This window comes from Camponotus vicinus, unplaced genomic scaffold (assembly GCF_025532165.1).
Source record: "Camponotus vicinus isolate PSW18456_S1 unplaced genomic scaffold, iyCamVici1.0 SCAF_14, whole genome shotgun sequence".
Taxonomy (NCBI): Eukaryota; Metazoa; Arthropoda; class Insecta; order Hymenoptera; family Formicidae; genus Camponotus; species Camponotus vicinus.
This window is the reverse complement of record NW_028141950.1, coordinates 6,621,653-6,638,878: the sequence shown is the minus strand read 5'-3', so window position 1 is coordinate 6,638,878 and position 17,226 is coordinate 6,621,653. Positions and strand designations below refer to the sequence as shown.

General features: G+C 28.4%; 1 protein-coding gene across 4 annotated transcripts in view; it reads right to left on the bottom strand.

Moving 5' to 3' along the window:
• Per (period circadian regulator) overlaps positions 1-17,226 on the bottom strand; it is a 34,175-nt gene that overhangs the window by 15,686 nt on the left and 1,263 nt on the right. For all 4 annotated transcript variants that reach the window (XM_083089011.1, XM_083089008.1, XM_083089010.1 and 1 more), the window contains exons 2-5: positions 10,937-11,014; positions 4,376-4,566; positions 935-1,068; positions 564-762 (exon numbers count right to left, since the gene is read on the bottom strand). In XM_083089011.1, coding sequence (XP_082945137.1) covers positions 564-762; positions 935-1,068; positions 4,376-4,566; positions 10,937-11,014 — 602 coding nt within the window. The remainder of the gene's footprint in view (positions 1-563; positions 763-934; positions 1,069-4,375; positions 4,567-10,936; positions 11,015-17,226) is intronic.

Here is a 17,226-nt window from a genome sequence, read left to right as displayed (position 1 = left end):
ATCTAAAAATATGCATTAAAAAGTTTGATTTATTTAGAAACTTTTTTATTTCTTTTATTTTTTTCATAAAATCAGTAGTTTTCAAGAAAAAAAAATAAAATACGTTATCGTGCACAGCACGATGCTAAATAGCATAGGTTTCGAATCACGAGAGGTTAAATTTTAAAATAAATTTATTTTAAAATTTATATTTATATTTATAATTATTTTATTATATTTATTATATTTATATTTATAATTATTATAAAATAAATTTATTTTAAAATTTATTTTAAAATAATTTTATTTTAAAATAAATTTTAAAATAAAAATAAAATAAGAGTAAACGTTGGGAAAATTGGAACAAAAACAAAATTATAATAAAAATCTAAAAACCTAAAAAATAAAAACCTAATTTTTGCCCCCATTTTTGGAGGATACATTTATATGAAAAACCCCTCTTAATTTTCGACAAAGAATCATCTCCTAAAATTTTTCGCACTTATTAAGAAACACCCTATATAATCTCTCGAGCAAGAAATTGCTTTTTATAAAGACATACGTCGAATATAATTTTTATATACCTTTAGATCGCTCTTCCTGCGGCGAGGAAATGCCGCTGGTGATCTGATCAGCCAGGGTGACCTTATCCTTTGGGTGCACGTAATCGATGAAGGATCGGCCAATCCAGGCATCCTTAAGATAGCCGAGGGCAGTGCATATCGACGGGGTTGTGTACAACACTACACCATCGTGCATCGAAATCACCGCACAAAATCCCTCCTGAAGGGTACACCCGGTAGATTAGGAGAGAAAATAACCCACAGTGACGTTAATATCAACGCGAATAATAACGTAATATTAAATCTTTGGCTTTTTTATCCCATACACTTTTATCCCACACGTTTATTTTTAATTTTCCTCTCCCTACTACGGTTACTGATGTTATACTAACATTGGCCTGAGACGTAGAATCGTCCAGAGGGATCGTCCGCGAAGCAAGTCCTGCTGCTTCCGGATCTGCGACGGCATCGCCGTTGTGTTCGCCAGGATCCGTTGCGTCCATCAATTCCACGATGGCTACCTCTTCTAGCATTACGCCAAGAAAAAATCTCGTTATATCTTCCGGATCATCCCAGGTCCAAAAGTAGTCATTTTAACACCATTTTAACGTTAAATTGCGTCAAAATGACGTTAAAATGATTAATTTTGCTACCTGAAATCTGTTTAAAAAGCTGAGGGAATGATGGAAAGAGGAAGAAAAAGGATCAACTGTCCAAAATTGGCATAAGAATTATTTCGGAATTTTTATTTTTATGTATCTCTTTATTTTGATCTGATAAGAGGACTGAATTTTTTGTAAAACTACTGATGTTATAAAAAAAATTTGTAGTAATAAAACAATGAAAAAAAACAGAAAAAAGGAAATACTATTTGATTACATTTACAATTGAATTGTATAAAATTTGTATATCCATTTTTTGTAAATACTTTAAAATTTAATTAAAATTAATATTTTAGAATTTAATTTAAATTAATTCTGAACTCAATAATATTGATCTGCGAAAAATCGCGTTGTCAAAACGGAAGGACACGTTCAAATTCAACCTTCAGGTGCATCGTCGCTTCCCGGTGAAAGGCATTTCTTTGCGAGTACATGAGATACACTGTATAATATACGATGGCATTTAAGTGAAAGTGCTGCTAATCTATTTTACAAAAAGGATATTAACCTTTCTAAATTTTTTCCCTCTCAAAATACACATCGCCAAGTAACAACAATAGCTACAACAGATTTTTATCACACAAAAGTTGCATAAGAAATTACCAAATTTTCCTTGAATTGTAATTTTGTCCTTGAAATTGATATCCTGCTCAATCCTGTATATCCAGGTAATGTGCAAAATATATGTAATATTTTATTGTTTAGACCGATCCTTGTAAGCGACATTAAATTTGTCGTTAAAAGGCGGTTTTTAGAGGTTCTATATTTGATTCGCGTATTGAAAGGATTAAATAAACGGCGACGTAAACGCTTACGCAAACATAAGGAATAACGCGCTAGCGAGGACGCAGAACACGGATGATTTCGTAACGCACGTTATATCTCCAATTAACGCATCCCCGGGGGGTTAGCATTAACTCTCCGCTAAAAATACGAGCGACGCTCTTTAAAGTAAACTCCGATTAGTAAACTAATGAAACTCTCCAATTATCGCGAATAAAAAAGAATGAGGAATTTTTAGCTCGAAAATTTTCATTACGTCATCACGTCGACGCATTGTATAACGCTTTTGGTAAAAGCTGAATCTGCACCATAACCGTAAGTTCCACGTTTTAAACGCGTGATTAAATTCATTTGGCTTCGTCGCTTAGATTATTGATCCACATCAGCAGTTCTCGGTAGTTTATATAACTCACGTGTGTTCAAATCTAAATCACGTTCCCGACAGAAAAAAAAAACAAGACTTTGCAAAACGCGTGTGAAGTTTATAAATTTTCCAAACCAACAAAAACGATTTTTTTTCTCCATAATTTACTAAATATCTTTCTGTCATGTTTTTCGACTTCCATTTATTTCTCTTTTTTCACGATTTTTATATATTGAATTTTTATTTAATTAAGAATCTTCGCACTATCTACTCGTTTATTTCTTTTTTCTCACATTTCATAATTATTATATGTTGAATTTTTATTTAATTAAAAATCTTTGCACTATCTATTCGTTTATTTCATTTTTTTCATATTTCATAATTATTATATCTTAAATTTTTATTTAATTAAAAATCTTTACACTATCTATCCATTTATTTCTTCTTTTTACATTTCATAATATTTATGTTAAATTTAAATTTTTATAATTAAAAATCTTCGCACTATCTATCCGTTTATTTCTTTTTTTTCACATTTCATAATATTTATATATTAAATTTTAATTTAATTAAAAATCTTCGCACTACCTATCCATTTATTTTTTTTTTCACATTTCATAATTCCATGTTGAATTTTTATTTAATTAAAAATCTTCACACTATTTTACAATCATAAATATTTATTTAAAAAATGCGCAATATCGGAAAAAATCGAGGAAAATATTTACATAAACGGAGCAATAGATGATTCAATCTTAAAATCGCTGTGAAAAAAAATCGATAAACTTCGCTGGATGCGATGAAAACATCACGTTGGATGGAAAATTTTATACTCTATTTCATAAAAGAATCTCGTTCACATTTTTGCTTCCATTGACGGCAAAATATCTTTCCATTTTTTCTTGTGTGTCAAAAGAGTTATTTTTAAAAAATCGCAAGGAAACACACGTGTTCTCCTTCGAGTCACCAGTACGGATCGATTTTGATTACGAAAACGAGCACGTAACGCACGTTCCGGAAGAGCTTTAAAATAATTCGCGTTGATCGTGAAAATAATCTCTCGAGAATCATGCGTTTGAGCTTTTAATCTCTCTTTGTTGTTCCAATTTAGAAAGAGAGATTTTATTTTTATATATTTATATATATTCCAATTTATAAAAAGATTTTATTTCTATGTTTACATGTATTCCAATTTAAAAAGGTTTTATTCTTTTTGTTTATATATTTATTACGCTTTAACACGTGCCTTAAACGCGCTCGTATATTTTGTTCTTTTTTCCATCTCGAACTTTTAATGATAATCTCGTTATCTTCAATAGAGATATTCGACAAAATTAAATCGTCCAACAAAATAATCGGACTAAGGGATTATCGTGAAAGGATCATCGAACGGAAGTCCTAGATGAGGGAAACCTAAAGAGATCGAGAAGAGTGCACGAAACTTATCGAGAAATAAACAGAAAAATAATGAGAGTCTTATAAGACGAACATACAACGATTTCGATCTCCGAGGCCTGATTCAATAGATAATTAGTAAATTTTGCAACCATATTTGTGAAACACTAGTGAAAGCAATCTTGCTTCGTAAAGGCAAGTATGCCAAATTTAAATCCATTCCACTGCGAGTGAAAACTGCACGTGTACGATCGGACGAAACATGCGAGGAAATAAATTTTGAAAGTCCGAGCAACATTTATTTTCAGTCAATAATAAAATTCAATCAATAATAAAATTATTCCATGTAATAATACAAATAGCAGTCAATAATAAAATTCAGTGAATAAAATTATTACGTTAAAAAAAATTATAATTTAATTAATTCATTAATAAAATTATTACATGTTGAAACAAATTATAATTTAATTAATTCATTAATTAAATTATACTTTTTTTCAACATGTAATAATTTAAATAATTAAGTCTATTTCATTGATAAAGAAAATTTTAAAAAATCGACTCGTAAGATAAATAAAAAAATTGCGTGCACTCGTTTCCCGCCTTTTCTGGCTCGCGAAAGGACCTACCTGGCTTCTCGTCAAGCATGGTATTCGTGGGGACGATGGCGTTGTAGGATGCGACTTCCGGCAACGCGTTCGACGTCTTCAAGGCGCCGACTTCCGCCTCGGCGACATTAAGCGCCGATACCACCTTCGACTTCTTCTTCTTGTACTCCTTGTCCTTTCTCTTGCTGATCGGCTGCGGTAGCGCCTCATTGCTGGTACAATACATGTCAAATCGTATGAGACACCATAATCTCCCGCCAAATTTGTATCAAGTATCATAAAGACGATTTATTGGATTGGATTATTATTTCAGTGATTTTTTTGCATTCGACATAATTATTAAAAAATTTGATAAAAATTGATTAATAAATTTGACAAAAATTAACAGTAAATTGATAAAAATTGATTAATAAATTTGATAAAAATTAACAGTAAATTGATAAAACTTGATTAATAAATTTGATAAAAATTAACAGTAAATTTTTTGCAAATTAATTATTCATATACTTTTGACAATCGAGAGAATAAATGATGCGATATCTATTTAATACTAATTTAATGACTTAATCTAATTTCTAAATCTAAGACCTAATCTAAAATCTAAGTTAATGATTTAATTAATATTAATTCAATTAGTTAATATTAATATTAATATAATTAAAAAAATAATGATTTAATTAATATTAATATAATTAAATTAATATTAATATTAATAAAATATACGTAAATATTTAATATATTCGAATCTTTTGATAATAAAAATCTTGTCATTGCCATTTAAAACTACTTAATTACAACTAGTTGATTGCAGTCGAGTAAGCAGATCAGATTAGCAGATCATCCGCGTGTCGTGCCATATGACGAGCGAATATCAACATGAGAATTATGCTGATAAGCGAAAACGCGCGAATGAGTACAATCACCTAAAAACATTCCACTAAACGAGCGTGCAAATAATATGTATGACATACATTTACATATTAATTTCAGAATCCTTATAAAATGACGTTGATTTTACTCGCAGCTTTTTTTCATTCTCGTATCGCAAACGCAACATTCGCGAGATGATTCATCAGTAATGATCATTAATGATCGATTAAAAATAATTCTAATGGATCAATAATGTAAATCGAATTGATCTCTCCACAAAAAAACTTTAAAAGAGATGTCAAATTAATATTTTATTCGGTAAATTTATTTTTTATTTATTTATTTATTTTTTATTTATTTTATTCAATTTATTTAATAAATTTATTTAATAAATTTATTTATTTAATAATTTATTTAATAAAATAATTTATTAATCTAGTAATTTATTTAATAAAATAAGTGAAATTATACTCTCTTTTTTGCGAATGCAATATGTCACGTTGCAATGGCAACTAATATATAAACGTGCCTTATAAATACAATGTAATATGAATCATCTACCGATGTATAAACGATAGCTTTCTCCCGGAAAAGCCCTTTCTTATGAATCTCTGATATAACAAATCTGATATAACAAAACGTGACCGTTACGTTACACAAGCCAGAGAAAGTTTGCATTTGCCTGTTTATCATCTTCTGTGAGCGCTTTCACCGGAAATCGCAAGTTCTATTCATTTTCGTCGCGAAATAAATAGCAGAATATTGCATTATTAAGTGTGGACAATCATATACAGGGTGTCTAGCACGTTCAGAAAAAAAATTCCCTGATTTTTCCAGGTTTTTCAGAGCCAAGAATGTTTTTTGCTGAACGATTTTTTAGTTACCTTTTTAATATTACATAATTTGCGTATATCGCTATAACTTTGTCAAGAGGTTTCGAGAAATATAAGCGTTTTGAAATTTTCCTTGCATAAAATTTACATATAATAATAAATCACGTAACGAAATATCACTCGGCGCATTTATTTTCTCTCCTACAGTTTTCTGCCTGTCACCGTTACACACTTTTACCACGTGTGGCTGCGACAATAAAAAGATAATAGCCATCTCGCGAAATCACATCCCCTTGCGTAATCAGATGCAGCCCTTTTTATCGAGCAGACGCAACCGATTATTGAATCGCAATTTTTTTTAAACACACGATTAATGTAAACACAATGAAGATGTGTATCAGGGAAATGAAATTATTTCAATTCTTTATATCGCTTGTGTTACTTAATCGAAGTAATCTAATAAATCTATATGCATTGTTTAATTAAATTAATGATGATAAATTTAATTGCCAATTGTCCATTTTCCTATTTCAAGGATTATTCCAATCCAATGAAAGTATTTTAATATTTTGTAAAATACAATAAAAGAATACAATAAAAGAATACAATTTTATAAATTTTATAATACAAATACAATTTTATAAATTTTAAAATAACGTTATTTTTGTTGTATCAAATTTATATTTAATTAGATTTAAATAGACCGATTAGCGACGATATATTTATCGCAACTGCGTATCGATCGAATCAGAGCTATTTGAAAATGTCACCATGTGTAAGTGATGCAACCACAATATGTAATAATAATTACGTATGATCACGACATCTCTCAATTATCAATATTCGATATTCGAATTACACTCACGATATTGTGGAAATTTGTTATTCGCACGATTAATTTCTTTATTTACACATTTTCATGCTTTTTACTCACTTCTGTAAAATCCAGATTTCTTACAATCTGATAGATCAAGCTACAATTTTCCATTCATTCTTTTTTTATTATTTATTAATTATTAATTTGTAATAATTATTAATTATTTATTAATTATTAATTATTAATCTATTTATTAATTTAAAATTTGTTTTAAAAAAAGTCCCGGTATTTTTATACATTTTTAAACAACGAATTAATAATAATATTAATAATAATATTAATAATAATATTAATAATAATATTAATAATAATATTAATAATAATATTAATAATAATATTAATAATAATATTAATAATAATATTAATAATAATATTAATAATAATATTAATAATAATATTAATTGAAATAAAATTTAAAAGAGAAAAAAATATCGAAGAGAAGGAAGCTAGTGTGTGTGAGAATTGCTGTCTTAACGTCATCGCGTTACATCGATGCTGCGACCTACTAATGTTACCAATTAAATAAGTTCATGGCAATCATAGGCGCATCATGCAATATTTTGCATCGTCAAAGCAATATTAATTTGAAGATTATGTGGAATATGTAGAAAATCTTTGCATCTCGCGATTAATTCGCATTTATATTAATAATTAAATTAGATTATTTCTCTAATTTTCTTAAGAAAATTGAAGAAAAAATAAATTAAAATAGATTAAGCACAATAATTATTTTAACTTATTTTCCTTTAATTTTCTTAAGAAAATTGAAGAAAAAATAAATTAAAATAGATTAAACGCAATAATTATTTTAATTTATTTTTCTTTAGTTTTCTTAAAAAAATTGGAGAAAAAATAAATTAAAGTAGATTAAACGCAATAATTATTTCAATTTATTTTTCTTTAATTTTCTTAAGAAAATTAAGGAAAAAAAAATAAATTAAAATTAAACAAATTAAAAAAATGAAGTAAACACACCAAAAAGTACAATCTTTAATATTCTATTTTAATTTGATTTTAGATAAAGTGTGTAAACTCGTACATAATATGCGTAATTTAATGCATATATTATTTTTAAATTGTTTCTAGGATTCAGGATTTCGATGAAATAGTTGGAGAATTTTTAAATGTATGAACCCCATATTGCGTTTAATCGACATCGGCCTAAATTTTAACGCAATATTCGGATCGATATTCGCTTATTATTACCGTGCCTGGTCCCTCCGCACGTATTATGCAGTGAAAAGCAGGAGTGTCTGATGAATATATACCCTAGTCAACAGCTGCACGTGACGCGACACGTGCATCGGTGTTTACGCTTCCGTTGCCGATATCGTCGCGGAATTATTCGTGCAACCGACTTTAAACTGCATTTTATGCATTTTATTATTTTATTTATATTAGTTTACAATGTTGTGGCAGATTACGCGATGACGACGATGCTTGAAAGCACGACCTTGTATGCGTCATCTTCGCGAGAGAATCGCTCGCATGGTTATTTAATTTGTTGGAAAGAAAGAGACAAAGACATCTCTTGAAATGCAATCGACGCAAAGATTAAATTTATCTCACTTCGAGAGAGAGAGTGAGAGAGAGAGAGAGAGAGAGAGAGAGAGAGAGAGAGAGAGAGCACTTTGATATTCAGCGAAAATAAAATATGCTCGAATTTTAATTAAAGAACATGTTTCGTACTTCAATATTATATCTTCAATAAACAGGCTTGATCAGAGATATGTTCCTGTAAACAGTTTTATAACATTTCGCTCTTAAATAATAAAGAAAAAAATGTATAATATTTTTTAAAATAAAATATATATTTTTAACAAGACACATATTGTGCTGGGAAAAGTATCATATCTCTTTGTAACACGATAACTTAATAAAACAGATACTTTTAATTAGAAGCATTTCCTTTAAGATACGTAACGTCGCACACGACGTTACGAAACGACCGGCGCCAAGGACTTTATTCTCTGAGAAATATTATTGCGTCCGCGGATCGATCTCGATATACAATGATTCGCATTAATATTCAAACACTATGATACTTGGAAAAATAATTACTCTGTTTTTATGTCGAATTAAGGAATTTATTGTTTTTTAATTAATTAAAATTGTTTAAAAAATATAGTTGTCAAAAATATCAACTTTAGACTTGATTAATGTAATTTTTTATCAAATAAACGGTAAACAAAATAATTCTTACATCGTAAAAATATCCGAATACTCAACAAAATATAATTATATTTATATAGGGTGTTTCTTAACAAGTGCGAAAAATTTTAGATGATTCTTTATCGAAAATTAAAGGGGATTTTTCATATAAACATATACTCTTACATGTTACCCTCTCTGTGGAGTTATACTCCTCCAAAAATGGAGGTAAAAATTAGGTTTTTATTTTTTAGGTTTTTAGGTTTTTATGATAATTTTGTTTTTGTTCCAATTTTCCCAACTCTAATTTTATATATTTTTTTTAATTTAACTTCTCGTAATTCGAAACCTATGCTATTTAGCATCGTGCTGTGCACGATAACGTATTTTATTTTTCTTCTTGAAAACTACTGATTTTATGAAAAAAATAAAAGAAATAAACAAATTTCTAAATAAATCAAACTTTTTAATGCATATTTTTAGATGATCATATTCCCATTAAAAAGTTCTAATAAAGAATTAAATAGAGGTTGTTAGTTTCATCCCCTTATAACAATACGAGAGACTGAAGAAAATATTAATAAATAACTTTTTTACTAGTAGAAAATATCCATCTAATTTCATTTCTTTAACTTGTTCCAAATTTGAGAAAAAAATAAAAACCTAATTTTTATCCCCATTTTTGGATGAGTGTAACTCCACAGAGAGGGATGTAGGAGTATATGTTTATATGAAAAATCCCCTTTAATTTTCGATAAAGAATCATCTCCTAAAATTTTTCACACTTATTAAAAAACACCCTGTATATCTGATTTAATTGTCCAGTGTTTTATTTATGTTAAATCTATCATAATATATAAATTTATTATTCTAATGATGCGAGTCACTGTATCGAGGCGCATAATACAATCATCCGAGATTCACGAAGCATTCTCGCACACCCGAGCAAATAATGGAACACTAATTAAAACGGAATGATAACTTTATTAATTTAATAATTAACCCCCGAGTAAGAATATCCGGAGGTGAAAAGCGGAGCTGTCCTAAACACGATCGCATTGTTTGACAGCTGCTTCGAATCTAATATCTCTCCCCTTGTTTACAAATAAACCTTTGACAAAGCACTCAGAGACGAACATAACTTCAACGGACGAGATTAAGTCCGAGGGGGAAGCAACAATATATCTATTTAAATGATGATTAAAATTTGATTGTTATATCGACTTCAAATTATTATTACGTGTGTCTAGATGATAAAAATCGATAATATTTCGAAATAAATAAAATATGCTTCATCAAACTACAATTCACCGAGTTATATGAAAGCAAATTAAAGAATAATTACGAATCGTGAATTATAATTATAATAATGTTAATAATTATAAATCCCTGGAAACTGCGAGGCTTTTCCGAAATTGTCATCGATTTGAAAAAGGCGAGAGACTACACCTTTTTCGCTTCTAAAAATATCACCAAGGATGATCGATTCTTTGCTTACTTTTTCGCGAATTCCTTCTCATTCGGAGAAATCTCACAATGGCAATTTCCACTTCTGCAAATTATTGCTTCGACATTCACGTGCAGCGCCCTAAATAACTTCATTCAACGCCGCTAAACCATTCCATCTCACGTTTGTGCGCTTTGCTCCTTCATTTTTATGGATATTTTATTGATGAATTTATATAAAAAAATATATAAAAAATGTATGTAATATTTTAAGTATGTGTATTAAATTGATATCGCACTTGCATCGCATACATTTTTATTTTCCCAGACTCTAATAATTTTTCCCACATATGTATTCGTCTCATGGAACTCTGATAAATCGATCAATTGATCAGACGAAGTTACCTGGACCCGAAGATAGACGGATGCCTTTCGCAATAGCCGCTGCTTTCGGAGCGATTGCTGTTCCTTGAGCTGCCACTGCTGTAACAGAAAACAAGGAAGGGGTAACAATTAAAAATGTTATTTCTTTGTCTTGTACCAAATAACAAAAATCGAATGTATAATTACAGATTTTTATTTTCGATAATTTTTATAGATATTTTTATAGATATTTTTATATAAATATATTTTCGATTTTTGTATAGATAAACTTTTATAGATTTTTTTAGATTTTTTATAGATATTTTCGATAATTTTTGTAGATTTTTATAAATTTATTTGCAGATATTTTCGATGATTTTTATAGATTTTTATTTATATTTTAATAATTTCGCAATCGTTTGAAATTTGATTATATTCTTTTTTCGAATAACACAGATGTCTGACACAAAATGCGACGAACTACTGCGCGTTATCGAGTCAGACCTCGGCCGGTTATTTTCACTGGAGCTATCATTATTACTGACAATCCTGAGCGGATTTGCAGCAATAAAAATAGAAACAAGTAAATACTATTGCGTTATATTTTTAGATATGAGCGTGCAAGAGTATAAAACATACGCATATTTTGTTGGAATAAAAACATCCAGAGAATAAGATAATGAAGTTAGCAAATAAAAGTAAACGTGAATAATGAAATAAAGAATATATTTTGTAACAAAGTAATAAATATATATTAATTTTTGAAAATCGAAGAAATGGAAAAAAATGGCATAAACTAAAATTTCAAGAATCTTGATTCAAAAAATTGATAGAATTTTAAGTTTTAACTTCTGAATTGCGAATATTTAAATTCTTAAGAATTAAAGAGATCAGAAATTTTTTTTAAATTAAATATATTATCTTTAAAAATTAAATGCTTTAAAAATTTAATTTAATTCTTAAAAAATTTAATTGTAAAAAAGGAAAGAGCGTCAAAAAAAGATTTAAATAAAATGGAAAACGAAATTCGAAGCATCGCAATTCTAAAAGTCAAACTTTATTATTTTTTCCTTTTGTCTATAGCATGAGCAAGATTATGATATGATCTTAGTTCGCAAAACGATAAATATCAATATTGTAATATTGTTACCGCTATAAATATATTTCGAAATCAATCTCAAAATTTTCAATCTCGCTGAATAATTCTGTAATGTCACAATATTCATTCTGCATAATGATATATATTAATTTTTGAAAATCGAAGAAAATAGAAGGAAAAAAACGGCATACAAAATAAAATTTCAAGAATCCCAAATCAAAAAATTGATAGAATTTCAAGTTTTAAGCTCTGAATTGCGAATATTTAAATTCTTAAGAATTAAAGAGATTAAAAATTTTTTTTAATTAAATATTATCTTCAAAAAATTAATTCTTTAAAAATTTAATTTAATTCTTAAAAAATTTAATTCTAAAAAAAGAAAGAGCGTCAAAAAAAGATATTTAAATAAAATGCAAATCGAAATTCGAAGCATCGCAAACCAAAAACTCAAGCTTTATTGTTACCGCTATAAATATATTTCGAAATTAATCTCAAAATTTTCAGCCTCGCTGAATAATCTTGTAATATCGCAATATTCATTCTACATAATGAGGTCGATTGCAACGATGGCGGCGATTCTTTCCAGCCAGGATTCTTTCCGCGCAAAATGATTGCGAAATCGCGGCATAGTTTCTAGTCCCTCTCGGTCGATCGGGAAAATCATGCGACTCGAAATCGCGAACCGGTCGCAGCCGAGGAAAAAAGGCCCCGGATCACATGTTCGGCAAACGTGACACGTGAAACGGCCCTTGCTTACATACGGCATATCTCCCTCCCTCTCGCTCTCTCTCTCTCTTCCTCGGACCTTTCACTGTCCTCATTATTCGCCGACCGCCGTCGATCGACTGACCGACCGCATTTGTTAGAAAAATTATTGCATAAGAAGGCACCGCTTCACGTTCGCGGCCCCGTGACTAGTCCGCGAGGACGACGACGACGATCGCAATCGATCCCCTTCGCCGATTATGCTCCAAGCTTATGCGGGACACAAAGAAAATGGAATAATGGCGGCTAGGATGTGCCTTTGATTGTATGCGACGTTATGCAAAAACGGATTAAACCTCCGACTAATTTAGAGCAAAATATGTTACATGAGAGAGTATTTCTTATTCCTTTTTTATTTTATAAAAAAAAAGATTTTTATAACTGTATATAATTTTCGATCATCTTAGATTAATCGACTTTTGCATGCAATAGTTATCTGATATCCTTTCTCGCTATGATTTTATTAAATATAAATAATTATATTAAAATATATTAATTATAATAAATTAATATAATTTAATATAATTATTAATATTAATATTTAATATTAATTATATTATAATTATATTAAATATTAATAATTATTAATATTTAATATAATTAATAATTATTAAATATAATTATTATTTGTATTAAATATTGTTATGTATTAAATTAAATATTATTATTTAATTATTATATACTATTTATTTTAATTATTTATATTTGATAATTATTAAATATATATATAATTAAAATAAATAATATTTACTAAAAATATTAATATTAACTTCTTAATCAATATTAATTTAATTATTAAAAATTATTAAAATAAATATTAATTTAATTATTACAAATTATTAAAAATAAAAATAAAAATGATTTATCTGGATGTATCTTTTTTACATAAAATGCCTATTTAAATTTCTCTCTCTTTCGCTTCAAATATTTCATTTCCTGTCACTCGTGTCAATTTGTAAACGTGACACTTGCTTTCACGGGTTTTTAATAATCGGAAATAGATGCTTGAGCGAAATGTCACGTTACAGCACGTTCGTGCCACAAAGGCAAAGGTTTGTTCATGGTATACATGTCCTAGAATTAACTATTAGTAATTATCCTCCTGTGTAATATCCTGTGCGACACCCACACAATCATCCCCTACGCTTCATTCGAGGCGTCTTCGATTGTGATATAATAATCCGTCGATTATAATACGCCTCTATACGCCGGAAATTGTCACGCATAAATAAACGCATTGTACACGAAATTACCTCGCTATAAGTGACCCCATAAAACTTTCCTCGATGTTAAATAATGAAAGTGCCCCTGTCCTTTTATATCCTTCCTAATAATTTAAAAAATGTTTCGCTAAAAATAAAAAAAAATATCCTATTACTCTATTTTTTTACGAATCTTCCACGCTTTTATATTTCATGGCGACTAAAATTTAGCATAAATCACGAGGATGATCTGCATCTGATCCTTTTGGATCTACTTCACCGATTTGCATTTTACTGCGCGTGGCTGTCACGTGGCCCGAACAGAGATTGCGAATTGATTAAACGCCTCCTTTTCGTTCGACCCATTTTCGCGCGAGAAGGTTTCGCAAGAGTCTTTAGCCGCGTTAGCTAAGGACGTGGAAAATGCAACCGGCACACACCGGGAAACCGGTTAGCCTTAACCGAACCGTGTACGAGTTTCTGTCTCCCTCGCACGTTGCACTACGTCCCTTCTCGTCGTTGCGGCGAGGTGAGGAAAGCATGTCAATGTCAAACATTCCCCGAGAGGTGCATTAGAAAACGCGCGATAAACGTGTGATAGAATAATAAATTTATATATTATGATAGATTTAACATAAATAAAACACTGGACAATTAAATCAGATATACAGGGTGTTTCTTAATAAGTGTGAAAAATTTTAGGAGATGATTCTTTATCGAAAATTAAAGGGGATTTTTCATAAAAATATATACTCCTACATCCCTCCTTGTGGAGTTACACTCCTTCAAAAATTGGGATAAAAATTAGGTTTTTATTTTTTTTCTCAAATTTGGAACAAGTTAAAGAAATGAAATTAGGTGGAAATTTTCTACTAGTAAAAAGGTTATTCGTTAATATTTTTTTCAGCCTCCCGTATTGTTATAAGGGGATGAAACTAGCCACCCCTATTCAATTTTTTATTAAAACTTTTTAATGGGCCGGAATATGATCATCTAAAAATATGCATTAAAAAGTTTGATTTATTTATAAACTTTTTTATTTCTTTTATTTTTTTCATAAAATCAATAGTTTTCAAGAAAAAAAATAAAATACGTTACCGTGCATGATGCTAAATAGCATACGTTTCGAATTACGAGAAGTTAAATTTTAAAATAAAAATAAAATTAGAGTAAATGTTGGGAAAATTGGAACAAAAACAAAATTATAATAAAAACCTAATTTTTACCCATTTTTGGAGGAGTATAACTCCACAAGGAGGGATGTAGGAGTATGTTTATATGAAAAAACCCCCTTAATTTTCGACAAAGAATCTTATTAAGAACCTTATTAAGAAACACCCTGTGTATATATTTTTTAAATGCATTTTTTCTCATCAACAAAGACCTCTCTTTTCTTCAAAAAGAAGATGCATGAATTCTTTAATGTTCTAAAAATTCTGAAAATACCTGAAAGTCTTTTAAATATCTCAGTGTTCTAAAAAAATGATGTCCATTAATTTGCGCGACGTGTATAAGGAACAGGATATGCTCAGGATATTGGCAGCGTGTATACAAGTCTATAGAAGCCAGTATAAAACTGATGATTCTGATTATATAAAGCGCAGCGATTAATTTATCGAGGATCTGTATTTTAGTTCGAACGAAAGAATTAATCTGTTGCAATCCATATGATTATGCGATAGATTTATGCGATTAATTCGTCACAATTTAATCCCTTTACTCCTGTTAAGTCTATATATATCTTACCACGCTATAAAATTTGTTTTCGAAAAATATCTGGCAATAATGCTTTACTTCATTACATAACTCAAATATTAAATACACAAAAATGATTATATAAAAGAATGATGCTTAAAAGATATTTTCCAAGGGTGTTTTCGAAAAATGTATCATGTTCCATGATATAAAAAATCTAATTTTCTATGTATTATATAAATTATAATTATTATATTGCACACAATTATTACATTTAATATATAATTATTATATTATAATCATTTATTATAATTATTTTATTATAATTATTTTATTTTATTATAACTATTTTATTATAACTATTATATATATTTTATAATCGTAATTATATAATATAAGTCACGTCTTTTTATTATTTATTATTTATTATCTTTTATATTTTATATTATTTTTGTTTTTTTATATGTATTATTTTTTTATTATTTTTTAAAATATTTTTATAAATTATATGAACTCTTTGTTTTTTTAAACTAATTGAATTCGCGTTTGACTAATGAGAAATTATATATTATGTTGAATAGTCAATTAAGACTCTTAGAAAAAATACAAGAAAAGCTGAATATGTAAAACACTCTTCATCAACACCATTTCATTCATTGGATATATGTAAAAGAAATCTTTTTTTTATAAAAATAATCTTAAAGAAGATTTCTTCTTTTTTAGAAACATTAAATTTAAACAGATTCAGATTTTTCTTCGATTCACATATCGATAAATTATCTCTCTAATAAACCATTCTAATTAATCCTAATCGTTGCATAATCATACGGTGTAAATTTTCTGGAAAATTGATGCGCAGAGCGTATAATTATTGTATAATTATCGAGTATATTTAGAAGTAATGTGACAAAAATAGTAAAATACAAATAAAACAATAGCGTCCCGTTTAATAGAGATAAAAGGAGCTTGTTCTCGATCGGGAATATTGCGAGGAGGGATGTACACCCAGGTGATAGCGACTAAATGGCTATTGTGGTCAAGGGGATGTAATTATGATTATTGCGACGCCGAGCCAAGCAGGTTAAATTATATCCAGTATCGTAATCCGACTATTTCTGGATGTATTATTATATGGACAAAGAGAGAAAAACTGGCCGGGTAAATCAAGAAACAATGAACCTTATCAATAATCTCGTGATTTTCCTTAGCATCACTCCAGCTCATTATAAAGTCTTAATTGACTATTCAACGTAATTTCTCATTAGTCAAACGCGAATTCAATTAGTTTAAAAAAAATATAGAGTTTATATAATTTATACAAATGTAAAAGAATTAATAAAAAAATAATATATGTAAAAAGAACAAAAATAAAAATGCAATAATATAAAAAAGAATAAAAAACAAATAAAATAAAATTCGAGAGAAATCAAGTAAATAATTTTCGAGTAAATAATTTTTCATATTTTAAATTAAGAATATATATTCCACTTTATCATTATAATATATATATTATAATTATTATATTTTTTTATAATTATAATTATTATATTATATAAAAAAATCACGTAATT